General features: G+C 35.2%; 1 protein-coding gene across 2 annotated transcripts in view; it reads right to left on the reverse strand.

Moving 5' to 3' along the window:
• Positions 1-9,224: 9,224 nt before the first annotated feature.
• Positions 9,225-12,366, reverse strand: part of LOC149817976 (Cyclin/Brf1-like TBP-binding protein) — a 72,741-nt gene continuing 69,599 nt past the window's right edge. For both annotated transcript variants that reach the window (XM_089985809.1, XM_089985810.1), the window contains exons 17-19: positions 11,105-11,194; positions 10,870-10,923; positions 9,225-10,027 (exon numbers count right to left, since the gene is read on the reverse strand). In XM_089985809.1, the coding sequence (XP_089841935.1) occupies positions 9,764-10,027; positions 10,870-10,923; positions 11,105-11,194 (408 nt within the window). In that variant the 3' untranslated portion in view covers positions 9,225-9,763. The remainder of the gene's footprint in view (positions 10,028-10,869; positions 10,924-11,104; positions 11,195-12,366) is intronic.

Consider the following 12,366-nt stretch of genomic DNA (forward strand, 5'->3'; position numbering starts at 1 on the left):
TCCATGACCAGCATGTAATCTACTTTTTCAACCCAAGAGGCAGTTTTCAAACGAGCTTAAGGTACGAAACATGTTTCCCATAATTTTTTGGTGTTTTCCACAAGTTTCGAAAACGGTTTCCAGAGAAACACATTTCTCATGACCCTTAAATTTAGACCTATTTTGATCTCCATCACAAACATGGGCGATACTTTGAAAATATTTCCCTTTTAAACCTTAAATTGTCTGTTTTGTCTAATCGGAATGTTTACTTTGTTCTCAAAAACTTTGTTTTCTAGTCTAAACCATTGGTCTATACATATATAAAATCAGGTGCAGACCCAACCACCATGCATGCAAAGATATATATATATATATATATATATATATATATATATATATATATATATATATATATATATATATATATATATATATATATATAAAACATTGGCAACAAATGAATGATACCATAGGGAAGCTTGGTATTGTTTTCATCCCTACAACTCAAGTAGAATAAAATTATAGACCAAACAGATTAGAAAGAGTACATATATAGGCTTCACAAACCAAGGCCTAAGGGGTGGGGGCATGAGGCTGGAAGTAGATCTTTGCACGGTTGGTCCAGCCAAAAATCCACCATGTATGCTGCAGGGTGATCCACAACTATGATCCAGTATTGATGAACTTTTATAACATTAGCAGGATCATTCATTAATCGGTTTCCAGCCAATTAAATGGTGCCCAGGTCTGAAAACGAATATCAAGGCTTAGTGTGTCTAATATGCTTCTCAAGTCAGATCAAGAAAAACCTGAACCCGTTTTAACTCATGTCTTGTGAGTAGGGATGGCAGTGGGGAGGGGCGGGGACAAGGTCTCCACCCCCGCCCCGCCTCAAGATTAGAACCTCCATCCCAGCCTCCATCCCCGCACGGGGATGGATTTTAACCTCCACCCCCGCCTTCATCCCCGTTTCATGTCCTCCATCCCCGGTTCAAACGGGGATGAGGCGGGGCGGGGAATAGGCGGTGAAAGTGGCGGGGACGAGGATGAGGCGGGGAATAGGTGGGGATTGTGGCGGGGGTGGGGGCGGGGCGGGGCGGGGAAAAGTGAACGTCCATCCCCGCCTCCATCCCCAAACGGGGATGGATTTTAACCTTCATCCCCGCCTCCATCCCCGTTTCATACCCTTCATCCCCGGTCCAAACGGAGGGAGGCGGGGTGGGGCCCTGCTTTCCCCCGGTCCACTGCCATCCCTACTTGTGAACAAATACCAAAATCCAACTTGAGATATGACTGTTCTAAGTTCTAATCCATTCAAATGTAAGTCCTTTAGCGGAAAAACTAGTTGGATCTAGGCCACCACAATTCTCGTGGGTCTACATCCAATTGTAAATGGTTTGGATAAATCTAGATGCATATAGGCATGTAAAGGAAAAAAAGGAAAAGATATAAATATCTAGATACATGATCAATTAAAAAATCTAGAGAGAATCCAAAACCAAAGTCATTTAGTGGTTGCCTGTTTCATGCTCTTTCCTATGAAATATACCACTTTCATAGGAGTGAAAGGATGTGGTGGGGCCTACATAATAAATGCAAAACACAATTTTCCTATCAAAATCCATTCACATCTTCCCATGGGAAAGCAGTTTTTTTCTCAGGTGTCTCTTTGAAGGGACAGTGGGGGGTGGGGGGTGCAACAAACGCCCCCTTAAGGGTATGATTGGCTGTGTGGGGAAAACTTCAGTAAAAAATCAGGGGAGGTGGAACTATGGGCACGTTTTGAAAGTGAGGAAGTGATTCATTCTATATACATCTTACACTTTATTGATTACAGAAAAGATTGCATATGTAAGTTCAAGGGGGGTTGGCATAGTGGGGTGGGGCCTTAGCTGCTAGATGGGCAGTCAAGGTTCGATTCTCATGGGCATTGCCCCTTTGGGCAAGCCAATGTGTAGCGTAGGCCTCAGGGTTTTACGCTGCCGGCATGATGACCGTAGGTATGGAAGGCTGAGCCAGTGCAACAAGGTTTTTGTGTTTGGTACGGTTTCTTCAGCTTATAAATTAAAAACAAAAAAAACAAAAATCAAGCACTGCAACTAAGCTTCTTCTACTCACAATCAAAGGAGATACATAGTTGGGCACTTAGGACTCATCTGTTTCAATTTCATGTAAAGGAAAGGCTTTACATCGGAATGGGCACAAAAAAAATCCTTTTTATCTCAGCCTTCTCATGTGAAAGCTTTGGTAGAGGAGAGGTAAGACATGATTTACATATGTGGTAGGTGGTGAGAAAAACTGGAGCCCACTTGTGCCAATACTGACGCTTTTCCACCATGATGTTTGTTTCATTCATGGTGAGAAGAAAAAGAAAATGATTGTCTGCTCAACACTTTCCCATAAACAACCAAGGCCTTAGTTACTCTCTCATATGTACTTATGCCTTACTAAAGGCATCATGTATATCAGTATTTACATTGTTAATGATTGGATCATTGAATTAAAGGGTTTGTTTCATTGGAAAATGACTGTACGTCTAATTTGACCCAATTCCCTAAAAACCCTATCATTTTTCATATTTTTTTGATGTTCAAAATTACAAATATCCAACAACGTTAGGACCTTTTATCCTTCACAATTGTGAATTGAGGCGTTATTGCAATAAAATTATACCACCCATCGGCTAGGTCCAACTCTCACTTAAATCCAAAATCACAAGATTCTTTTTATGTGCACCTCATGATCTCGCATAAATTTATTTGTGAAATTTTTGTAAAATTGAAACCACCAAAATCGTAAATATCCTATACTTCTGCGTATACATCAATATTTTGCATAAATATATTTATGAAACACCTTACGCAAATATCTTACTTTTTTGCATATACTTCCTAAAATCACATAAATTTATGTGTGAAACTCCACTTAAAGGAAAACAAAATTATAAATCTCCTACTTAAATATTAGCAAAAGTTTTATTATATGCGCTTTTTCTTAATATTTATGATTTTGTCAAATCATATATATACTTGTTTTTTATTCGAGGGTTTATTCTTCTCGTTTGTGTCTACAAAGAACTTCTTTGTAAAACCCTTGCAGTGATTCTTGCATTCCAAAGAGGTTGTAGTATCATCCTTGTGATTGACTTCTTCATCTAAAAGTTTTAAGGGTAAGTTATATATAATATATACATGTGTATCCTCATGCGTATTTCTATTTAACATGGCAGCATATAATCAGGTCAAGTTCATGATCATTGAATATCTTCATGTGTATTTGTGTTTGGTTGTTGTTATGTATATTTTTTTCATATTTTCTTGTATTGTCATCAACTTTTCTAGCCACCAGATTTATCATTTAGGGTTTATTATGTTTACAGTTTTTTTTATCGAAATATATATTGTTATAGATGATTTATGATTCTTTGTTTGTCTTTTAGTTAATATTTATTGTTCTTGTGTTGGTGTAATGGGGCTAGGGTTCACTGTCGATAAGCATTGTAAGGACTAAAGTACATTATCGTGGTTATTGTAGGTAGGGGTGGCAATCGTGTCGGGTTGGCGGGTCAGCATACCTCAACCCGAACCTGACCCGTTTATTAAACGGGTCGGTTGTGGCAAACACGAACCCGGCCCGTTTAATAAACGGGTAACCCGACACGACCCGCCAACCCATTTAATAAATGGGTTGGGTCGGGTAAACGGGTTCTCAGGTTCGCGGGTCGGGTTGGCGGGTCGGGTCGACGGGTTGACGGGTCGGGTTGTTAGTCGGGTTGGCGGGTTGGCATACCCCCAACCCAAACCCGACCCATTTAATAAACCGGTTAGGCGGGTCGACCCGTTTATTAAATGAGTTGGCTTAAGCCCAACCCGAACCCATCTAAGAGGCGGGTTGGCGGGTCGTGTCAGGTTTTGCCACCCCTAATTGTAGGCAGGCAATGATGGCGTTTAAAAGGGCTAAAGTACATTACCGTAGGTCTAATTATACTAATTAAAAATCTATAGTGGTCTCCAAAAATATTACCTTTAAGGAATTTGTGGCTTTGATGTCTCATAAAACCATATAGCGATAGACTTATTAAGAGTCTGGTATAGTTATTCTCTAAACTTAAACAAGCAAAAAATATGGATAGAGGTTGAGGAGGAGGAGGATGTAAAATTGATGTTATTTAGGGGTGATGTTTACTTGAAGTATGTAAAGTTAATGAAAGAGTAGTTAAACAAGGAGTAGATCAATAGAATGATGTGAATCTCGTGGAGAATATGCATGCATCTCAGACACCATGTATCGAGTTGAGTACTTTATTGATTATCCAACTATCCCAAACAGTGGATGATATTGATGTTGTACATGATCAACATATCACTGCAAAGGATATGAAACCATGTGAGCAAAGAAGTGTCAGTGATTTTATCACAATAATTTGAATGACATGCAGCCTTTCCAAACATACGACAATGCTAGGTACAAGTTATAATTTTGATATAATTTATGGTTGAGATATAGGTGTAATGATGAAAATCTTGAATGTTAAAAATGCAGGAATGATGCATGCATAAAAGCAAATAAAGTTATAGATATAATAAATTTTGATTTAGTTGGTGAAATCGGACAGTCCATTAGTGGTATTAGCGATCATGTTGACAATGAACAATCGGATAATATCGATGATGATGATTATATCATGTCAATAAGAGAGGATAAAGGCAGTGATGACATGGGACAAATAAAGGCGAGTGAAAGTGATGCATCAATGGCATTAAAAAATGTGAACCTTTAGTTTTCGTTCAATAGGTTCTCATACAATGAAGAACAATTAAAAATTATTGAAGCGAAGACATATGTTTTGTATGAGCAATTCTGTAATTAAAAATTTAATGATCTCCAGCACTACCATGAGTTTTTTAAAGATCATATGATCAGAAATAACTATAAAGCAAAATTATTAAACAACTGCAATAACAAAACCATTGTCGTATACACAAGGAAGAATGCTCATATAATGGTTAAATGTCCCTGAAAGATCTATTACACAAAGGTATATGAATAAGATTTCTTTCAAGTGAAGAGATATAATACCAAGCATATATGTGGTGGATCACTAGAAAACCTTGTAGTAGATAAAGTGTTTTTAAAGTGAATTTTAAGTGTTATCACAAACGCATGCACAATAACCCGAAGATAACTCTAAGAAAAATCACGAATGGCATCAGTTGCGATGAAGGTGTAGAGGTTACTTACAAACAAGCATGATGTGGATGGGAAGACACAAAGGTTGTATTATATGGTTCATTCAGAAAGTCATTTAAGATGCTTTCTGCTTATTTAGATCATCTGATAAAGGCTAACCGAGAATCGACATGAGGAGTCCAATAATTTATGGACATGATTTTTAGAACATGTAAAGCACGAATTCATACACTTCGATAAGTTAAGAGAGAGAGAGGAGTATTGACAGTTATCTCATATAGACATCCTAGTTTAAAGTATGTTGTCTCCCTTACATGTCCTACATGTCATGTTGGATTTTGCATGAAATATTTGATAAAGAACTTTTCGTAAGAAATTTGGTTCATCACTCAAGGCCCTTTGGTGAAGTGCAACTCGAGCAACCAGAAAAGAATAATGCAATTATATTTTTGACAAAATGAAGGAACAAATTATAATTTCACTTATTGAAAAGTTTTGCCTCGTGTTCATGAAACTTTTTGAGAAAAGAAAGATTACGGGGTAGCGTATGACAAGTGTTGTGGTGTTGAAGGTAAAATAAAAGCTAGAGGAACTGAATAAAAAGGCACAACAAATACGTATGCAAGTAATGCATTGCCTCTGACAACGGTATAAAACTCGCGACTGATCTCATGGTTATAGTGTTGATCTTTAGAGGTGCTTGTGCGCTTGTGAAGAGTGGCAAATTAGCGAGATTCCTTGCGAACATGCAATCACATGCATTTTGTATGAGAGTAACCTACTAAAGGATTACTACGATAAATTCTTCAAAGTTGAATTATATTGAGTTATATATAATCAATATACATTCTTCCCAATGGCAAATAATGTCACACACATTGCTCTACCTACTCTTATAGTTGTCTATCCACTAAAAGTAGTTCACAAAACAAGGCGACCTAAGATTAACATATGAAGAACATAACACAAAGATGTTCTATCTTATAAGTGCAGTGTATACGGTGAGGTTGGCCACAACAGGCGAATGCACGAATAACAATATGTATATGTATATAGTGTTTAATTAATTGCTTCTTTATATGTATATCTAGTGTTGTTTGATTAATTATTTTTTTGTGTGTAGATCCAATGTTTTTTAATTAATTACTTCTTTATGTGCATATCTAGGTTGTTTGAGATGTATAGTCGTACACATTCTTGCACTACGAAGGAATTCAAAGAGCCCTGAAGTTCGAACAACAATGAACAATCGATCGTACATCAGGTATAAACAATATCTAGAGTTCATGTGTGTATATTTAATATTAATCGTATACAATTTATTTTGTTGTTAAGAACAGGTTAATGAGAAAGAAAAAACTATAAAAAAGAATACCCTAGAGTCGAAAGAGTATGAGTTTAACAAAGAAACTATCTTGGCAAGTGACGTAAGTGTCACTTTTCTATGTTTTTTTGTTTGTTATTTTATTATGTTTGCACATAATTTTGTTTGTTCTTTTGTTACCACACTGGATTTACTATATAGCATTTAGCCAGATTCGTAGAAAGACTCCAACTGGCTCACAATGAGGATAGGGAAAGAGACAACATGTCGAAGACCCTTTATCTTACCTTATATTTCTCTGTAAGTCCAAAAAGTTTTTATTTTTTACTACTGATTAATACAAATTAACTACTAAACCTTGTATGTTCACAGTAAATGGTCGCAACTAAAGGGCAGCAAGGTAGGGCAGTTGACTGCTTGGAAAGGAATGACTTACTGTATCTTTTCGTTGATGTTGATAAGGTATGTTTCTACATAACTTTGCATAACAACTTACAAATAAATGTTTTCGTTCACAATGACGTTACACTAGATTTATGTTGCAGCTCTTAATTCCTTTCAACTGCAGTAATGAACACTAGGTCCTTGGAAAAATGAACACGAAGAAAAAGGACTTCAGGTTATACAATTCTATGTCGAACACATATTTAGCATATAAAAACCTCAAACAAATGATACAATAACATAATTTACACAATAATATACTTGTTTTTTTGTGTATGTTATCTCTTTTTCATGTATATGTGTTGTAGGGTTTTTTTAGCGTAATTTGGGTTTGACTATTACAAATATTGGATGGTGCAGACTATGGAGGATAGTAGTCAACAAGAGAATGAGTAATTACTTTTTATTTGTTTATTAACTCATTTCATAAAAGTACATAGTTTTTACTTGGTATTTTCTTATTTTATAGGTATGACTGCAATATATTTGCTATACAGTATATGCATTAGTTTTGCATAAACTGAAGATTGAACTTAATGTAAGTATGTATTTATATGTTAGTTATTCACAAGTTTCAGTTGTTCATTGTAGTTAGTTTATTGGTAATAAAAAGTTATTTTCAGCAAGATATCACAGATATAAAGAATTGTATGATCAAGTTCTACAAGCATATGAAGGAAAGGGCTTTCAAGGGTGTGAAAGACGATGAAAAGGCAAAAGCATCAGTTAGAGCGGTGTCGGAAGAGCCTATCTTGTTAGCTGAGTTGTGGATAATTGTGCACCTTTGTGATAGATCAAGTTAAACTTATATTTGTAATCGTATGGATCAAGTTAAACTTTGAATATAACTTTATAATAAAGCTCATGTATTGAATGCAACTTTGTAATTGTTAAACTTAAGTTTTATATTTCATGCAAACCAATTGTATTTAGTTCCATATTAATCATATTGACTTGTTTATACGTGGAGAAACAGTTTTGCAAAATTGTCAGATTTTGCCGATCAATATAATTTTCAAAAATATACTTCACGAGAATTCGAAACGTATATGTAAAAAAGTATGATATATGCAAATGAGTTGAAAATAGTTGTTTAAATTAGTTGTCATAAATAGTTATCGAAAGGAAAGAAGGTTGGGGACCATTAGTTAGAGACAAAAGACAAAAAAATTGAGATTATGCAAAATTAATTAGGTTGGGGACCACAATGGGTTAATATATGATTAAAAAAATAATTTGCAAAAAATAAAAAATATTGTATATTTATCATAATTGTGCTAATATTTAAGTATAATATTTCCGATATAAGGCAAGTCACAAATTACTTTATGCGAGATCGTTCAATATATGCAAATAAGTAACATATTTATAAATTTTGGGATAAGTGATAAATGAAGTTTCATAGATAAATTTATATGATTTTTAGAAGTATATGCAAAAAATAAGATATTTACAAATTTAGTAATAAATTTCGCAAATAAATTTATGTGATTTCTGAAAGTATATACAAAAAAGTAAGATATTTATGAATTTAGTAGTAAGTGAAATTTTACACATAAATTTATGTGATTTCGTGAAAGATATGAGAATATAGAATATTTACGATTTTGGTAATTTCAACTTCACTGAAAATTCACAAATAAATTTATACAAGTTCGTGAGTTTCACATAAAAAAAACTTGTGATTCTCAATTTAAGTGAGTTAAACCTAACGGACGGGCGATACAATTTTATCACAATAAAGCCTCAATTCGCAGTTGCAAAAGGTAAAAAAGTACAAACAATGTTGGACAATTATAATTTTAAACATAGAATATAAAAAATTATAAGGTTTTTAAGGAATCAAGTCAAATTAACTGTACAATACCGTCATTTTATGTTGTTTCATTCCCATGAAAGAACAAGGCCCTTCATGAGAAGGTGCACTAATTTTTAAAGAATCCTGTTAGCTCAGCCTCTTCACAAGAAAACTTTCATAGAGGAGGTACAAAAGGATTTAAACATAAAAAGTGGTAGGTGGCGGAAAAAAAAAACAAGCGCACTTTAGCCAGCATGGTACTTTCCCACCATGATGATTTAATGTTTGTTTCATTCATGATGAAAAAAGAAAAGAAAAGGATTGACAGCCCAGCACTTTCACATGAAAGTTGCATGAAACAAAAGAGGCTAAAGTGTTTATGATTACTTGATGGTCGGCAGATCTATTCATTGTTTACTTGCATACAAGGATACATATGCATAACAAATAGCATAGAAGAGTAACACCAAGAAAGCATATCAGTAAGGCACCATAAATAATAAATTAATAGGCTAATCAAAATTACCGTCATGACACGAGAATTATGGTTCACAGCAATATCCAAAGGTGTCAAATTACATGAGTGCCATCTTTTGGATGTGGGTTTAGCTACTAAACAAAAATGGCTAATTGCATGCATGTCACTAACTGAACTCCCTCATTACATAAGTACCGCTGTGATTGCCATATGGCCATCTTAATAAGGCAACTTGGGTCCATATTCCAAATTAGAAACAAAAAGAATAGCATATACATGGGAGGACCACCAATGCGCCTTGAGTTCTGTCTTCCTACATCAGCTGCAGACAGTCTAAATGAATAAGCCATGAGAGCTAAAAATAATTATCCTCTGAGAGCTATCTTGTCTGATGGCATGACAATCATCCTGTTCTCCAATCAAAATGCAGCTCAAATCTCTATTTACACTTTTGTTGTGCTCAAGATTGGGGAACTGAACTGTGACTTGCTCAAGATGAATAGCGTACTGCATCCAACTTCTAGGTCTCAGGCCCGTTTAGTCTAAGTCATGAATCATCGTAACTGTATTCATCTTCATAACCATAGCCATTGTCTTGATTTCCGTAATATGAATAGGTGTCATAATCTCCTCCATATTCATCCCTAACATCAGTTCCCGCATCACCATCAAAAACATCAGATTGAAATCCTTGGTCATTTACATCGGCATCATGCAATGGTTCAGAGAAATCATCAACTTCTGCTGATTCAGTCCGTTGCCTTTTCGTATCACCCTTGCTGTTCGAATCTTTATGCAACTGTTCTTTATCCTGGTTATAAGCCCAAGGGGGGAAAATGTAATGTTAGGGGTAAGAAAGATGGTAAAGCCAAAAAAAAAAAGAAAAAATCAAAAGCACATCAACTGTTTTCAAGCATCAACATATTTTTGACCATTTAAACAAAAACAGTCCTAAATTTCTTGTATTGTCCAGGATTGTGGCCTTCATTATTTCTTTAATTGAGGATCATGGCAATTTATTAACTATGGCCACCTAATCCTTACAAAATACCCCTACCCAAAGAAAACAGTAAACTGTATTTACTATGCATTCTCTAACAATCTTATACACCATAAGCTTAGTAACCAACAACTATGTTCCAGAACATAAAAGAAAGTTTTTTAAATCAAGTCCAAAAGGGCATGCAAAGCCAAATTGTGTTCCCACAGCAAGCCCACAAAAAAACCCAGACAGTTTTTCCTTTTTTTCTCAAAACGAGGTCCTTGGTAATGAGACAACTAGCCTGAGGTCTGACCATTCTATCATGAACACTTATTTTAGTCCAAAATCTCACATGTAGGTTTATGAGAAATTATACAACACATCAATCAAGTCAAACTGACTTTGGTCCAAAATTAATCCATATTGAGTAAATAATCAATCTGATCCAAAACTACAACATGGATCTGCATAGCAAGCCTAGATCATCTCCAAATAGACGCAAAGGAAACACTACTTTCCTACAAATATTGAGACAGAATGCATCAATATTAGCAATACCTAATATTCCCATTTCCTAATTCATCCACGCTTAAGCATAGGGGAAAGAGTAAAAGTGATGAGATATTTACAACCATGTGTTTTCAAAGAGAGAGAGAGAGAGAGAGTCATACCGTGTCATCAAAGAGTTTATCTAATACATCATAATTAATCTTCGAACTGAGCCTCTGTAGATAAAGCCCATGTTAGTTTAAGCAGCAAGAAAATATTAAGGGATCGGAAATAGGCAAAAAAAACTATTTTAGCTAGTCAATGGCCATGAAGGTATCAGAGCAGACAATGAAGTTCACTCTTTCATCCCTGCAAATTGTGTAGGAAGCAATCCACATAATAGGTGAAGAAAATTACCTTCTTACTTAGCATTCTCCGTGTTGCCTCTGCAGCAGTTTGAGCAGGGGTATTATTCTTGGATTCTTCAGCACGTTTTTGCTGTCTCGCCTACGTCAGATAATTAAAAGATCAATGAAGTATGCAGCTGATCGGTATCTCAAACATTCTCTAGAAGCAGCCTGGATGATTAGAACAGGACCACAAACACATTCTCATCTTTGCTATCTCATCCAGATGTCCAACTAGACTAAATTACAAATGCCCAATATGCAATGAGTGCATTTCAACCACCCTATAAACAGGGCAAGGCCACCCTTACACAGAAACACACACTCCTGTAGATGTGTACAGTGTACTGGGCCTTTGTTATTTAGCCCATAATCACCAATATTGCCAATATTTTGAAAATATCACAATAATATCGGTGAATTAGAGTAAGCAGATACCATCAGCAACATATTGCCAGAATTGAAAATATTATGATAATATCATGATATTTAAGGAAACTTTTTTATTTTTTTAAATATTACGCCTACTTTTTCTAGCTTTTGCGTCTTTTACATCTTATAACATTTTAAAACTTGTTTTTTATTTTTCAAGAAAATAATGCAATACTGTATTATTTTTGTATTTTTTTTTTATTATTTATATTTTTCAATTTTTTAATCTTCCCAGATTTGCCTGAGAAAACCACTTATTCAAAATTTCTCCGGGAAAAACTCTCAGCGAGAAATTACCTTGAGAGATACTATGATTTAGTCTAATTGAACCCACAAAAACAATAATGTATATGGTCCGCCATTAGTAGGAATTGAAGAAAGCAGGTGGGCCACTCATTCTTTGAATGCAAGGATAAATGATTCAAACAGAGAGGACCACACATGCACGGGCCCACAGACGTACATGCACAAAAATATACACAACAAGAAAGCATGCAGTCCAGTTGCTTCAACATTCTTCAGAAGAACACAGAGACCACCAAACACAAAAACAGCAAGTGAATTCTATGTGCTTTTGTTAGAGATCTAATATGTATATTTGGTTTCATAAGAACCATATCAAGATGGAAGAAATATAAAAACCAGATCAAACTAGAAGAAATAAATATAAGGGCATGCATGTGATAAATATGTTACATGCATCATCAGAATAAAGTTGCCAATGCTTCGCAGTCCATTTTAAATAAATAAAGCACCCTAAGAAAATGTTTAAAGTAATGTTTGCAGTTGGTACAAACAAGTCAAATTGTGCAGGCCACTAGACTAAGATATTTGTATCAC

The sequence above is a fragment of the Nuphar pumila genome, chromosome 13, assembly GCF_984573655.1.
Source record: "Nuphar pumila chromosome 13, dmNupPumi1.hap1.1, whole genome shotgun sequence".
NCBI lineage: Eukaryota > Viridiplantae > Streptophyta > Magnoliopsida > Nymphaeales > Nymphaeaceae > Nuphar > Nuphar pumila.